Genomic DNA, 15,821 nt, shown 5'->3' on the forward strand with positions numbered 1-15,821 from the left:
TTACACGGTGAAAGAAAATAATGAATGGTTTCCCAGCAAAACAGATTAAACTATCATTAAAGTTGCTCTTGTGCTTAGAGCAATGAGACAGATCAAAGACAGCTTAATTCTGCTATCAATATTACCCCAAATGCTAATTTTAGTGCTTAAATAAGACATATGATCAAAAAGCTTTGGTAACAAGCACATCAAACAGAACATTTTGGGTAAATGCTACCATGCCGTGGTGTATCATTTGATTGCAACCCTATAACTTGATGAAGATAACAATGGCCAGGCAAATTTCAATGCACAACATACAAGCCTGAAGTCTGTCTTTAGCAAGGCGTTATTAGCAATTGAGATTAAAATCAAGAGTAGTGCCATCTTATGGTGGTCTATTGGGAATGAACCTGCTGGATCAGGCCAATGGCCCACCAAGTCCAGCATCCTGTTCTCACAGTGGCCAAACAAGAAATCCACAAGCAGGATTTGAGCCCAAGGGTACTCTCCCCTCCTGTGGTTTCCAGCAACTGGTATTCAGAAACATTATTGCCTTCAAGGATGGATGCAGAGCATAGCCATCAGGGTTAGTAGCCATGGAGAGCCCTCTCCTACTCCAGGAATTTGACAAATCCTCTTTTAAAGCTATCTAGGTTGGCAGCCATTGCTATCGCTTATGGGAGAGAGCTCCATCATTTAACTATTTGCTTCATCAAGAAGCACTTACTTTTCTCCACCTCAAACCTTCCAACAAACATTCACCTTTACTGGCTGTCCACTGTGTTTGCTGGGACCTACTCCCAGGTAAGTGTGTAAAGGATTGGAACCTAAAACCACAATGTGTTTTGGACACATAACATTCTGTTTGAACATCCAATACCACCACAATCTGTGTGCTTTTTCTTATGTGCTTCAACCATTAATGACATGTATGAATTGTATGTAAGACTGCTTTGTAAGCATGAATCAGCCAAAATTGAGTCAGTGGAGAAATGGCTAAATAGCAGCCAAATTACTGGCAATCCATATTTGAATAGGGAATAACTCTAGGGTCAATATCTGGGCCGTTGGTGGATATCTCTCTGGGGGTAGACTTTATTGCAAGGCAGTAAAGATGCTCACTTGCTCACTTGGAGAGAGAGTGTGGTGTAGTGATTAACAGTGATAGACTCGTAATCTGGTGAACCAGGTTCACGTCTCTGCTCCTCCACATGCAGCTGCTGGGTGACCTCGGGCTAGTTCTTTGAAGTCTCAAAGCCCCACTCACCTCACAGAGTGTTTGTTGTGGGGGAGGAAGGGAAAGGAGAATGTTAGCCGCTTTGAGACTCCTTTGGGTAGTGATAAAACAGGATATCAAATCCAAACTCCTCCTCCTCCTCCTCCTCCTCCTCCTCCTTCTCCTCCTCCTCCTCCTCCTCCTTCTTCTTCATCTGCTGTCAGAACTATTTGTTAATGCACAAACTGGAACATCATTTTCCAGCCACATATTGCAGGCAGCTACTTGATCCACGAATGCATACATACCCTTTCAAAAAGTCCCAGGCAGGAAGCAGGGGGGTTTTCTGAGACTCTAGTGGGCTGCACTCAGGTAGGTAGGATTGCCAGTTATGCAGATGCAGACTAATTTGATTGATCTTTTGGGATTGATTGATTGATTGACTGATTGATTGATTGCATTTTGTACTTGACTGCATCATAAAATACCCAAAACTGAAATTTCATTGGGAGCCCAGTTGATGCCAGTTAATGCTCCTAGTGTTATGAGCATGCCAATTTTAATTTTTTAAAAGAAAAACACATAATGGTGACATGGTTCAACCCCTCAAGGACCCTTCACAGAGATGGACCTGAAAATGTGAGAGCAGGTACTGGAGGGTCAATAGCAAAGAAACAAAGAAACAATGTTCAGCTCTTATGGTCTTAGGTTGGTTGGCACAGATCTTCCCCGTGCCATCGATGTAGAGGAAATGTGGGGGAACGAAGTGGCGTTGGATAATTTATATTCCACTTACCGTAATACTCAGATGCCTCCTAAGCAATTTACAAAGCATTAAAAAAACCGATCGCACAACATTGTTAAAATACAGAATAATTTAAAAATGCACTATAATTAAAATAAACAATAAAGCAATCTCATTAAAACATAAACGGCCATGATTAAAATGTGCGGTGGAACAATCCTGCTAAACAACACAACAATTAAAGCAGGAGACAGTGGCTCAAGAGATCACAGGAATGCTTGTGTAAACAGCCAGCGGGATGCAGGAAGAGCCTGATCCTTCTCTCCTCCCACTCTCTGGCTCTGACACCTCTAGGAGGTGGAAGGGGTGAAGCACCAGGTCCTCTCCTGCCCCTGCTCCACTGCTCTCATTCACTGTGCCCCACAGATACTTAGATCCGTGAACTACTTCCAGAAGACATAGTGACTGCCTCTTGAGAAGTGAGAAGGGGGAGGCAATGGAAGGAGAATGTGCTAATGCATTGTTGATGGTGTGTTTTTACTCTGGATATTTCTAGCCTTGACCCCCTTTGTCAATGCACAAATAGCGGAGGGCAGTAAAAACACCCACAAAGCTTGTGGTCTCTGCAGTGCCGGATTTACGTACAGTGGTACCTTGGGTTACATACACTTCAGGTTACATACGCTTCAGGTTCCAGACTCCGCTAACCCAGAAATAGTGCTTCAGGTTAAGAACTTTGCTTCAGGATGAGAACAGAAATCGTGCTCCGGGGGCGCAGCACCAGCAGGAGGCCCCATTAGCTAAAGTGGTGCTTCAGGTTAAGAACAGTTTCAGGTTAAGAATGGACCTCCAGAACAAATTAAGTACTTAACCCGAGGTACCACTGTATAAGCTAAACAAGCTATAGCTTAGGGCCCCACTCTCTTGCCCCCCCCCCCAATTATGGGTCTTTGTAAATTGTGTTTCGAAAGGAACTTTTGTTATTGCCAAATGCCAATGTGTTTGCATTATTAAGTATGTTATGAATAAAAAATCATTTTAAGTTAGAGCTTAATAATTAAAGGTAAAGGTACCCCTGACCGTTAGGTCCAGTCGCAGATGGCTCTGGGGTTATGCGCTCACGAGGGAGCTGGCATTTGTCTGCAGACAGATCCGGGTCATGTGGCCAGCATGACTAAGCCACTTCTGGCGAACCAGAGCAGCGCATGGAAACACCATTTACCTTCCCGCCAGAGTGGTACCTATTTCTCTACTTGTACTTGATGTGCTTTCGAACTGCTAGGTGGGCAGGAGCTGGGACAGAGCAACGGGAGCTCACCCCGTCGTGGGGATTTGAACTGCCAACCTTCCAATCGGCAAGCCCTAGGCTCTGTAGTTTAGACCACAGCGCCACCCGCATCCCTAGCTTAATAATTATTTCACTATTAATATACTTCTTAATTGTCTTTCACTATTAATATACTTCTTAATTGTATTTCACTATTAATATACTTCTTCGTAATTGTATTTCAGTTCAACAATTACTTTGATAAAATACATATTTTGTTATGTGCAAATGGCTTTAGATACCTATTAGGTCCATAAATTACCATATAGCATATATTCAACACAAAAAACAGTGACAATTTGTTGTTGACAAAGGACAGCTCGACATATAAAGGGCCCCATTATTTTCAGTAGCTTAGGACCTCATCAAAACTAAATCCGGCCCTGGGTCTCTGGCATGGCAAATGAACATGTTTACAGGTGGGTTGACGGAATAAACCTTGAGCCCAGGAGTGGAGAACGTCAGGGACCAGACACAGCCTTCCAGGCCTCTCTCCTCCCCCATCTCACAACATGCCTATCACCAGCTCTCCTCTGTCTCCTCCTCAAGTACTTTTGCTTAGCTGGAATGTTGTGCTTTGTTGTGCAAGAATGCAAAAACCAGAGTAATTGTATAACCTTAACTTGCTGATGTGTGGTTGAATCCCACATGCAAATTAGTGACATTCTGGAAGTTAGCTTGGAATTTTGAAACCTGTCTCATCTTCTGCCACCCAATGCTGCATTCCTTAGTATCTTGTGTGGGAACTATCCCATTCAAGATGTTGCCCAAATAAGCAACCCAAGATCATAGTAACCTGTAAAAATAATTGGAGTTTCCTCTTCAATGAAGCACAATGAGGTCCACATCTTGTAAAATTATAACTGGATATTAAGGGCAGGGGTGTATTTTCAGTTGGCCCAAGATATCTTTCAGAATTAATTAGCTAGTGTCTGTATACCCATAGATAAGGCATTTCTACAAGACTCTCATATCAGCTGTGCCATAAGCTAATCAAAGTTTCAGTGCATGGTTGATGTAGCTTCTCCTGAAATCAATGGAAACTTTGGATTATGATTATGATGATTTATTAAATTGGTATGATGCCCCTCATCCAAGGATCACAGGGTAGTTCAAAACATAAAAATACAAAATGAGAACACAGCATGCATAATAAAACCAGAACCAGAACAAACCAATAATCCCCTCCCACAAATGCATTTAAAAGGCCATAGAATGTTCAACCAGCCCAAAGCCTGATTCTAGAGAAGCATTTCCATGTGGCACCTAAAGAGATTTAATGAAGGTCCCCGGTTAGCCTGCCTGGGGAGAGCATTTCACAAATGTGTAGCCACTGCAGGAAAGGGCCATTCTCGTGTTGCCGCCCTCCAGGCCTCCTACAGAGGCGGCAGATGAAGAAGGGCCTCAGATAATGTCTCAGAATGTTTTGAACAAATGTTTGATGACTCTTGCTCAGACTGCAAAGTTACTCAATAAAGGGGGTTTCAAACATTAAGGACTGGAAATGAGAGCCAGGGTGGTGTAGTGGTTAAGAGCGGTGGACTCGTAATCTGGTGAACCGGGTTCAATTTCCTGCTCCTCCACATGGATTTGCTGGGTGACCTTGGGCCAGTCACACTTCTCTGAAGTCTCTCAGCCCCACTCACCTCACAGAGTGTTTGTTGTGGGGGAGGAAGGGAAAGGAGAATATTAGCTGCTTTGAGACTCCTGAAGGGGAGTGAAAGGCGGGATATCAAATCCAAACTCTTTTTCTTCTTAATGTTTTTACACATTTTTACCCTTGAGCCAGCCATTCATCCCACACTTTTCAATGCATCTCCCTGCAACTTTCCAAATTGCTGTGTGTGTGCGCGCACGCGCATTTGTTGTGCTAGGCAACAGAGCGCTTTAATCCACTCTAACTGTCCAAACCCAATGTTCTAGTATGCAAATTAAATACTCCCACAGAATATTAGCAATCTGGAGGTGCTCTCAATCGGGGTGAATGTGGGGGGAATACATAATTTCCATGTTCTTCTCTCATACCATAAGCTTCCCTATGATATTCACATGAAGGCAGGTGCTATCTGTAAATGTCACAGCACAGCTATTCATCATCTCTTTTCTGTAATTATTGTTTCCAGCAGTACCTGTCTCTCGCATCGACTTGCATAGGCACTAATTGCTAGGCTTTTTGCATAAATGTTCACAAACACAGACACACACTTTTCTTTACTTAGCAATCAAAGTACATCAAAACTGGCTCCAGGAAGGTGCCTGCTTATTTATTCATTTGTATGTATGCGTTTGACAAAATGTCCCTCATTTAGTCCAGCTCACAGGGCACAGTTCACTGCAGTGACTCATCACAGCCACCTGCTTAAAAAGAGAAAGTACTAGGTACAGAAATAATACATTTGTACTTCATTGATGAATTTTAATAGGCAGCACTGCTTAACATAAGAGAAGGGTGAGGGACTGTAGCCTTCTAGATGCTACTGTACTGCAACACCCATCATCCCTTATCTTTGGTCAAGCTGACTGGGAGTGATGGGAGACAGAGTGCAACTCCTTCTCAGACACCACCAGTTTCTCTACCCCTTGATCAATGGTCATGATCTTCAGCCTGCTTGTACTTAATGGATACATTGAAACTCCTTGAGAAACTTAATGTGCTAGAGGCAATCATGTTTCCTGCTGATGTGGGGAGGCTTTTGATTTTCCACCCAAAGAGGTGCCAAATTCACCCCTTCCCTTGCTTCTTCTCTGTGCCCCATTTCTTCTAGTCCAGCTCTCAGGCAAGGGTTCTCTTAGTCACCCATTTATTTGTTATAAAAATTAGATTTGTTGCTTAGTCGTCTAGTCGTGTTCGACTCTTCATGACCCCATGGACCAGAGCACACCAGGCACTTCTGCCTTCCACTGCCTCCCGCAGTTTGGTCAGACTCATGCTGGTAGCTTTGAGAACACTATCCAACCATCTCATCCTCTGCCGTCCCTTTCTCCTTGTGCCCTCCATCTTTCCCAACATCAGGGTCTTTTCCAAATTAGATACCAAGCCTTAAATGGCTCAGGACTGAAATACCTCAGGGAGCAGTGGTTAGGGGTGCCCTATTTCAAAAAATAAAAACCAGGACACCCCGAAAGTTGCTGAAGATATTTTAGGAAGACCTCAAAATTGTTGAGATTTTTCTTTTTTTTTTAACGCCGCCTTTAGGAAATTCCCCTCAGTCATCAATTTCACCTTTGAAATCCCAGACATATGGCAGTCCTGATTAAATCCTGTGGAGGCTCCTAGCCAGACAAAATCTTGGGGGGTGGGACAGGGAACGGGGACGATTTGTGCATGAGCTCTAGTGGGATAATAATGACCTAAGAAAGCTTGATTGTAATTTTCTTTCAAGATCAAATCAATATTATTTTGATCATTGTCTCAGGGCCCTTCAAAGGCATGGGGCCCATAGGCTGGTGTTCTGCCTATGTGGTGATGTGGCACTGTCAAGGACTACCTCACAGCACATGAACTGACCCTCATAATCTGAGGCCCTTCTTCGTGTGCCTCCCCCACGAGAGCTCTGGAGGGCAGCAACACAAGAATGGGCCTTTCCTCTGGTGGTTCCCTGCTTGTGGAATGCTCTCCCCAAGGAGGCTTGCCTGCCACCTTCATTGCATTTCTTTAGGTAACAGTCAAAAATGTTTCTCTTCAACCAGGCCTCTGGCTGACTAACATTCTATGGACTTGTAAACTATTGTGTGTGGAATTATTGTTTTTGTTTGTTGTTATGGTGTGTATTTTTGTGTTTGTATATTGTAAACCACCCCATGATCTTTGGATGAAGGATATTATAGATTTAATAAATAATAATAATTAGATGATGATTTCTGCTTTATGAATGGGGTAGATATGCGAATAAATAAACAGAGCTTCCTATAACATTCATTCTGGCACTCGGGAAGTTTGCAACCTTAATCTTGCAACTATTTGTAACCGACAGTTTTATTGATCAATTTAACACCCACCTCTGAGTGATAAGAGTTTTCCATTTTCTTGAAATGATGCGCTAGTCTTATTTCTTTACTTTCCAAGTGTGCAGTTCCATTTATTCCCTCCCCCCTCACTTCGCAGACTTTTGTATTATAGTGATGTTTCTGGTCATTCAGCCTTCAAATATATCAGTAAAAGCTTAGGGGAAGGTTTTATAAGCAGAGGTTTAACTCAGGCATATTCCCAAATAAAGCATATGAATGCAATTGGATTTGAAAACATCTGAAGGAAATGAGCCTATTTGGTTTCAAGCAGTTGAGAAGCTTGAAGAGGTAAAACTCAAACTGACATATGCAATTATTCCAAAGGTTGCCTCACACTGACAACAGCCAATTTTCACTTCACGATGCCTGAAATGCGATTTAAGAATGATTGGTAAAGAAGTATCCTGATAATGTCTAGACTCTAGAGCAACTTGATTCAAGTCAATATGGCATGCATTTGGGTCCACAAACTGCAAGATTTGTTGCTGCTCCTTATCTGTTTGTTTCGAAGGGAAAGGCTGTTTTGAGAGATAGTGTGTAAGGTAATAGTTAGGAAAAGGTGCTGGCATCAGAAATCCCTGATACAAAATACAAGGTTCTTTCTAAACCTATCATTCTCCACTGTTTATTATAACTGTGCCATTGGCATGCACAATAACAACTCTATCACACTGAATCAGCATCTGCAAGTGGTTCTTATAAAAATTATGATGCCATTATGTGCAAAGAAAGAAAACAAACCAGAAGTTTGGCCATTATGGCCACTCCTCAAGAGATGGAAAGATTAAGGCCAAAATCCACCCCACTAGGTTTGGCTAACCTAAGAGAAACAGACTCCTTTCCAGGCCCACAGGAAATTCAACGACAGCCTCTTATGCACTTGCTTCTGATGACCCAGTAAGTCATTTGAATAGGCTTGCAAGTACAAAAGTGTGGCAAGGATTAGTACTTCTGGAAGTAAGATAGAGGGTTTTTGTTCCAACTTAAGGTAATAATTATATGACTATACTGCAGTTTTGTAACTGTAAACTGTGTGTGTCGCAAGGCCTGATAATCAGTGTGTTCATTTGTGTGTGTGAAAACTCACCTGTTTTCCAGCATGTCTGCTTCAAGAAAATAATTGCTCTCACCCAGAGACATGTAATGTGAACAGATTAGTCCTTGCATAAAAGCATCTGTAGTTATCAATACCATTTTGGCAAGATGCTATTGGAACATTGTAGATTCTTTTGCCGACCCAGAGAATTAGGCGACAATCATAAGCACACTTATTTGGGGGGTGTTACTGAATGCAACAGGACTTACTTCTGTGCAAGCCCCTATATGCATGTGCTGCTAATATGGCATATGGAGAACGGAGAGTGGAATCATTTGATTACATGTACCCACCTACCCAAGATAGGGCCATGCAAAGTAGCCTTCTGCAAGCGTAGAGGATTTAGAATCACAGCTACCTTTTGCATAGGGATGCTCATTGGGTCAGAAAGAGCAGAGTGGCTGTGGGGTTGTTGTTGTTTTTTTAAAGTAGATATATCTAGAACCACCACTCCTTACAACCAGTTGCTTTCAAGAGCTGGATGGGAGCCATTGGTCACAATTCAGGAGAAAAAATAGACATGTTTGATTTTTTCATCCCATTGAAATCTATGGGATTTACATAGGAACCAATTCCTAGGAGCCAAGTTCCCTTGGGCCCCCAAGTAAAATATTTGAGGGGGCCAGGCCCCACCAAAATTTGACAAGCATTGTCATTCAAATAGTATTCGTGTGCAGGATCTTATGATCAGTTATGGGGGAGGGGACTGGCTTACCTGGGCCCCACAATATTTTATTCAAGTTGGCACCCTGGTGTAATCATATACATGTCTACTCATGAATAACCACTGTGTTCAATGAGACTTACTCTCCAGTAAGGGACACGCGTGGCACTGTTGTCTAAACCACTGAGCCTCTTGGGCTTGCCTATTGGAAGGTTGGCAATTTGAATCCATACAACGGTGGTGAGTTCCCGTTGCTCTGTCCCAGCTTCTGTCAACCTAGAAGTTCAGAAGCACACCATTGCAGGTAGATAAATAGGTACCATTGTGGCAGGAAGCTAAACGGCATTTCCATGCGCTCTGGCACTCATCATGATGTCCCATTGAACCAGAAGCAACTTAGTCATGCTGGCCGCATGACCTGGAAAGCTGTCTGCGGACAAACGCCGTCTCCCTCAGCCTGAAAAGCGAGATGAGCATTGCACCCCTAGTCACCTTTGACTGTATTTAACCATCCAGGGGTCCTTTACCTTTACCTTTTACCTTATTCTCAGGTAGAAGTGCATAGGATTACAGCCTTAATTGGATACCATGTACACAAGCAGCAGGTATATTGGCATATATATGCCACGCGCAGCCTGTGGCATCACAGTCTTTATTGGCACCCACTGAGTAATGATACAGCTGCTACAGAAGGAGAAGGAAATGAGAACTGACTGTTATACACATATGCTACCTTTCATTTGTGCCATTAATGAAGAAAAAGATAGCCAGACCGCCAATATCCCTGGAGCTGGAAGCAAAGCAAGTAACAGAATTTGATCACGCTGGATGTACAGCCATGTTTTAATTCACACAGAAATGCAGTACGTGGTAAAACAGCCACTCAAAGAAAACATAAGGATGCACAAAGACATTATAGATGGTACATTCTGGGTATATAAAAAGCTTTTGGAGTGTAATAATGGTATAAATGAAAATCAACTAAAGGTGACACTTAGTAGCTATAATGAGCTTTTCAATATCACATTCGTTTTCTCCACGTAAAATCCTGAAATAGCCATTTTCTCCCCAGGAGCTCCCCCAAGAATTTGCAGCAATCTACAGGAGGGGAAAGAAATAACTTTTTATTACTGTGAATGCCCAGATCGTTGTGAAGCAGGGATGTAGTGAAAGGAGAAAAGGAGTCATATCGCCAGTGGCAATAATAGTACTGTCCTCTTCCAAAAGGTCTGCCACTTGCCCCCATATCTTATAAAGAACTACTTTATATAGAGTGAAACTTGCAGTATATCTAGCCCATTAGCAATACACTGACAGCACCCAGACATTACAAGATTAGACTAAATGCTATAAAAGACATGAGCTAAAGTTGTTCTGTATCTCCTTATTGTAACCTAATACTCCCTGCTCTGGGTGGTGTCTTGTCCACTGTCCAATGGAGCTGTCAAGGGTTATTTGAGCTAGGGAATGGCTGGAGGGAGGGCTTAAGCAGCTTCTCTCCATCCAATCCAACTTGTAGTCTTTCCTGGCTAGCCTCCAACACCCCCACACATGCTGAACTCTCTTTGACATGTGGTAGTCTAAAGTTTGGGAAGCAGTTCACTTACAATGTTAGCCATATCTATCCTGTTGCATTCTGAGAAAGGTATTATGAGGCATCCTGTTTATGCTGGCTAAGGGAAATGATATTATTAAAAAAACACTGATCTTTTAGACCTTAATGGTCATGACAATATGTATGGTTGGCATGCATATTTGTAGTATGAGAAGGTTAAAGCAGCTGATCTCTTAGTTTGCCATATCTCAAACCGGAATCAGGCCAGTGGCCCATCTAGTCCAGCATCCTGTTCTCACAGTGGTCCACCAGATTCCTGTGAGATTAGAGCACAAGAATTCTCTCCCTTCTTGTGGTTTACAGCAATTGGTATTCACAAGCATTTGTGCCTCCAGCTGTAGAGGAAGAACTTAGGCCTCATGACTAGCAGTCATCGATAGTCACTGGAAATAGTCAGCAGAACTTTCACTCATTCTGCCACCAAACATTGCTATACTAATATAAGGTGAGAAAGCAGAAGGAAAACAATGGCATTTTGCTAGAAACAACTGGCATTATTGGCAACCCAACCACAATGTGAGCCTCCAGTTTTGGTAGCCATGGAAGATCGCATGGACTTGATGCAACCAATGAATGTGAAACAGTAAAATGGGAGGAGGGAAAGACAAATTTAGATAATTTACATGAGCAAAGAAGGCTATGACCCCAATCTAGAGAAAGATAGTCATGCTCGAGTAAGTTCCACTGAAAGGGATGGTTAGTTAATTTGCAAGTTGACCCATTCATTTTCAGTGGGACTTAAGCACAAGCAACTTTTTCTGGTTGGGGTCCTCTGTCTTTGCTCTATCTTACTGCCCAAGTACACTTACCCAGAATTTCTGCTTTTGTCCATCTGCATCTGGCAGTGCACCCCACCTATCCAAAGAGATGGCATTCATCAGACATGCTATGTATTTTTTCTCCACCTCCCCCGTACATCAGGGTGGGGGTGATGAAATAATCAAAGGAGGAGCTTTTGACTGTGTACACCTTTGCATACAAGCTTTGAAGCACTGCAGTTTGGTGTTTTCTAAAAGCACTTTTGCAGACATCATTTTGCAACTGTCTACACCTACACACTATGCAGGCAGCATGAGAAGCTGTTGAAACACTGTCATCTGTACACACAGAAGGTGTGTCTAGCACACATTAGTTTCTTTGCTCCCTCCCCTTTCAACACCCACTGACGCTCCTTTTAAAGAAAAGTTGTCCAGAAGACTGCCAACCCAAGAGAAGACACTCTCAGTTTCCACAAGTACTTCAGAATGTATTGCAAAATTATAGCAAAAGACACTTTAAAAAACACCCAAGCCAACAATATGAAGACTACAATGAGTGAACTCTGGCCAAAAAATGTGTCTCCACAAGGCAGAGAAGGCACCTTACTGCTGTGTGTATCTGTATACACCCTTTGATATGTTTTGTTTTTAAATGGTGAGCAATCAATATAAATCATAACAGAAGAGTGAATCTGAAAGTATATTGCTCATTGCTATGCTGATGAGACGTGTATTTTCAGTGTCAACATGGAAATTGCAGGCAATGTTAGAGCTTAGACGTCTTGTCAGTTGAATAGCTTTTTATTTTCTTTAATGGGCTTTCTTCTGTGGGGAAGTTGCCAGCTCACTGAACCAAAGTTAAACAGAACGAGAGTAAGTAAACGTGAAGACCTTTCCCCTGAGTTTCTGCCCTCTGCATATCTATTTCAGCTACCCATTCCTTGGCTCATGATAAAATTAGCAGAATTGGGACTACAGACCTTTACAGATACTGATTAGACTACGGAATGGATTATCACCAGCCTCTAACTATAAAGGAGCGACTGCTAGGGGAACAAAGGATTAAATAACCAGCTATGCAGATACCATGGTACCTTCTGCTGTCATTGACCAGATGAATCCCTCTTGAAATTGGTTGCATGAAGGGTTCCAGTTCAATAGACTCCATACTTTCAGCAAAGCTTGGTTTCCTGATTTTCCTGGCTACAGTGTCCATAGCAGCCAGTTTGTGATGACCCCTTTAGAAAATCTAGTTTCACTAAGGACCAGACTTAGATGCTTGCTCAGTTATGTAAAACACTAGCAACCTCGCAGCCACATCGAAGCAGCATCTATGCAACTCCATCACAAGCCACCTTGGGCTTCAGAAGGGATGGAGGTTGACTGGAGTGGCTTGGCCTCCACTCTTATCCCAAGATATGTCAGGATAACTCCCCCTAGTGCTGGAACAAGTTGGCACCAGAGAAATAGTGACAAGAAAGTTGTGGGAATTCATAAAAGCTACCAGGGAGGCACAAGGAGAAGGGGACGACTGAGGACGAGATGGTTGGACGAGATGGTTGTTCTCGAAGCTACCAGCATGAGTTTGACCAAACTGCGGGAGGCAGTGGAAGACAGGAGTGCCTGGCAATGTGGCGTTTGCCTCCTAGGATGGGTCATAAGGAAAGGGTTAAAATGGGTGTGATGTGATTGGCCAGTGAGAATGCAAGGGGGGAGTAAAAGTTAGAGTGGGAGCTGTTTGAGAGTCAGTTGAGGTTTGGGAGTTGAGAATTGAGGTTTGGGAGTTGGAAAAGTAAGAGGGAGGAATAGGCAGTGGGTTGGTTGAGTTGTATTGTGACAGAGTGAGAGGAATTGTTAGGTTGAGTCAGATAGATAGTTGGAGTTGTTAGGAACTAAGATTAAGAAACTGACAAGAGAAAAATAAACTGAAACCATATGCTTGTTCCTGCATTTAAAAATAAACTTGATTATTTGTTCATGTTAACAACTGTCTGGACTCCGTGTGTCCCCATGAGCAGCAGGGTGGTGGCAGCGAAGAAAGCAATCACAGTGATGGCACAGGGTCAATAGACCGTCAAGTGTCTGGGGGCCCTGTGTGATCACCACAGGCGTGCTCTGGTCCATGGGGTCATGAAGACTCGGACACAACTAAACTACTAAACAACAACAACCACCAGGGAGGCAAGGCACGGCTGTGAAGTGCTTGCCCTCACAGAAGATGCTGTTTTAGCTGCTGTAGCAGCACAAAGCCTCTCTTGGCCTTCTAGCAGCTAAAAAAAGACAGAGAAGACAATTTCTTAGGAAGCTGATACCCACTCATACATAAGATCATGAAGCACTTATTAAAGTGCACTTATTAAAGTGCAAGTGTGAAGAAACTTAAGGGAGCTGGAAATGTATTTTAACTGCAGGCTTGTAGCATTAACAATCCACTCAGTGATCCGTAAACCTCCACTTCTACCGCATATCAATAATGGCGAGAAGCAATTACTTTTAAAGTAGAGTTTTATACATTGAATTTATTCATCGGAAGACTCTCAAGTCCTAAGAGTAAGCATCAACCAGGGCAATAGAAGTTGTTGTGCAAAACAATGGAAAGGAGGAGATGTTGAAGAATCATAACCGCACCATACATTTAAAGCTCTCTTATACCACTTGAACAGTTGTGGCTTCCCCCCAACATTGCTAGGAACCGTAGCATGTTAAGGATGCTGAGAGTGGATAGGAAACCCCTCACAGAGCTACAATACCTAGCACCCTTAAAAACTACAATTCCCATGATTTTTTGGGGAAAGTCATAGCTATTAAAGTAGCGTAAAAGTAAAAACTAATTTTTAAAATATTTTTAAAATAAGTAGTATAAGAGTGCTTTAAATATTTGGTGTGGATGTGGCCTAGGTCTGTGCCCAGCCACTGTGCCCACTTTATGGGCTATAGCTCTGAAGTGGAAGGGGAAGCAAAACAAGGTGTGTATATTATATTCCCCACCCCTGTGCTTCAGAAGCCAAAATGACTTCAACTATAAGTCTGCCATTTAGTGTCCATGGTCCCATGCAACAGGACACTCTTCCGGCAGAGGTTCAGCAGGGATCCATGCTTTCAGACATCACTTACCCAACAATCTTGACAGAATGGGTTCTCCTGTGATTCTCATGTTGCAGCTGCCCACCTGTCCCCCGAATGTGCTTATAGACCCCGCTCTTGTAAAGGAAGAAATCACGATACACGTGCATGACAGCTGGATTTAAAAAAGGAACCAACAACCAAAGTCAATATTCATTTTCCTTATTCTTCCAGTTTTACCTATGGCTCATCGCTGACAGGTAATAGACTAACAAGGAACCCTGCTTATGTCCCAAGTATGAAACATAAACAAATAAGGTAAGTGTAAAACATTGGTGTAAGTGGAAGCAAAGCAGTTCTGTCTTCCCATTCCTGGTGTTTCCTGCAGCTTCTTTCATTTCTCCATTCCTAGCCTCTCCAGATAGGGTCAAGAAAGATGCCTTTTCTGAAATCCTGGTTGACAGCTGCCAATCAGTGTAGACAATGAGTTCGACGGACCAACGACCTGACTGTCTGAGACACCTTCCTATGTTCCTAAGGACCAGGGGAAGGAAGACAACATGTGCAGGGAAGACATTGCCATTATAGTACTGGTGGGGATGTTATCAGAGCCCTCCCTCTAAACAGAGGTAAGCAGCCCTATCAGTGGTACCGACATCTGTTTGATGCTTGGTGTGACGTGTGGTGTTGGCACAAAGGACCTTACACAGTGCTTGCTTTTATGTGTGGGCAGGATGCAATAATTTGGTTTTGGTTTTGCAATCAAGAGCATTTGTTTTCTTTACCTTGCACTGGCCCGTTCTCCTTAATTTCTTTCATTATGTCCGTCTCCTAAAAGTGGAGGGAAGAGACATATACTATTTTTGCATATATTTTCCCACATTTAACATTTCAGAATGAGTTGGATATAAAGCTTTTACAACGGGCTGAATTTAACTATTGTGATAAATGGTCTGATCTTCCGGCTGCACAGGCTAATGTGAATGACTAGCTGCCACTTAATGCTTTTTCAATTTCCATGCTTATTGGTGCATTAGTAAATTTGTAAGTGCCTCAACTGTTGCTTCAAACTAAAGATTTTATCTCTAGAATTTCATTGGGTTTTGTTTATTGTCTTGTTTTAAAGGAAATTTACCTGAATGCTTCCTCTCAGGGGACACAAAGTTTACTTTCACAGTGATGATATAATAACAAACTTTTATCCAGTGCTGTAAAGTTTTGAAATAACTTTCACATATATTATAGCAGTCCTGTAATGCAGTAATGCATTTTATTATAATATATCTGTTTTTAACTTTATGGTTCATTCCATAGTTCAAGAAAGGTACCAGACACCTAGGTGGAATC

At 42.5% G+C, this 15,821-nt stretch overlaps 1 protein-coding gene across 2 annotated transcripts in view; it reads right to left on the reverse strand.

The window, feature by feature from the left end:
• Nucleotides 1–9,836: 9,836 nt before the first annotated feature.
• TINAG (tubulointerstitial nephritis antigen) overlaps nt 9,837–15,821 on the reverse strand; it is a 31,613-nt gene continuing 25,628 nt past the window's right edge. The window contains exons 8-11 of one of the 2 annotated variants that reach the window (XM_081906392.1): nt 15,260–15,305; nt 14,526–14,649; nt 11,463–11,508; nt 9,837–10,136 (exon numbers count right to left, since the gene is read on the reverse strand). In XM_081906392.1, the coding sequence (XP_081762518.1) occupies nt 10,020–10,136; nt 11,463–11,508; nt 14,526–14,649; nt 15,260–15,305 (333 nt within the window). In that variant the 3' untranslated portion in view covers nt 9,837–10,019. The remainder of the gene's footprint in view (nt 10,137–11,462; nt 11,509–14,525; nt 14,650–15,259; nt 15,306–15,821) is intronic. The other variant, XM_081906393.1, reaches the window with a different exon arrangement.

The sequence above is a fragment of the Podarcis melisellensis genome, assembly GCF_964234715.1.
Source record: "Podarcis melisellensis genome assembly, chromosome: 3".
NCBI classification, from domain to species: Eukaryota; Metazoa; Chordata; class Lepidosauria; order Squamata; family Lacertidae; genus Podarcis; species Podarcis melisellensis.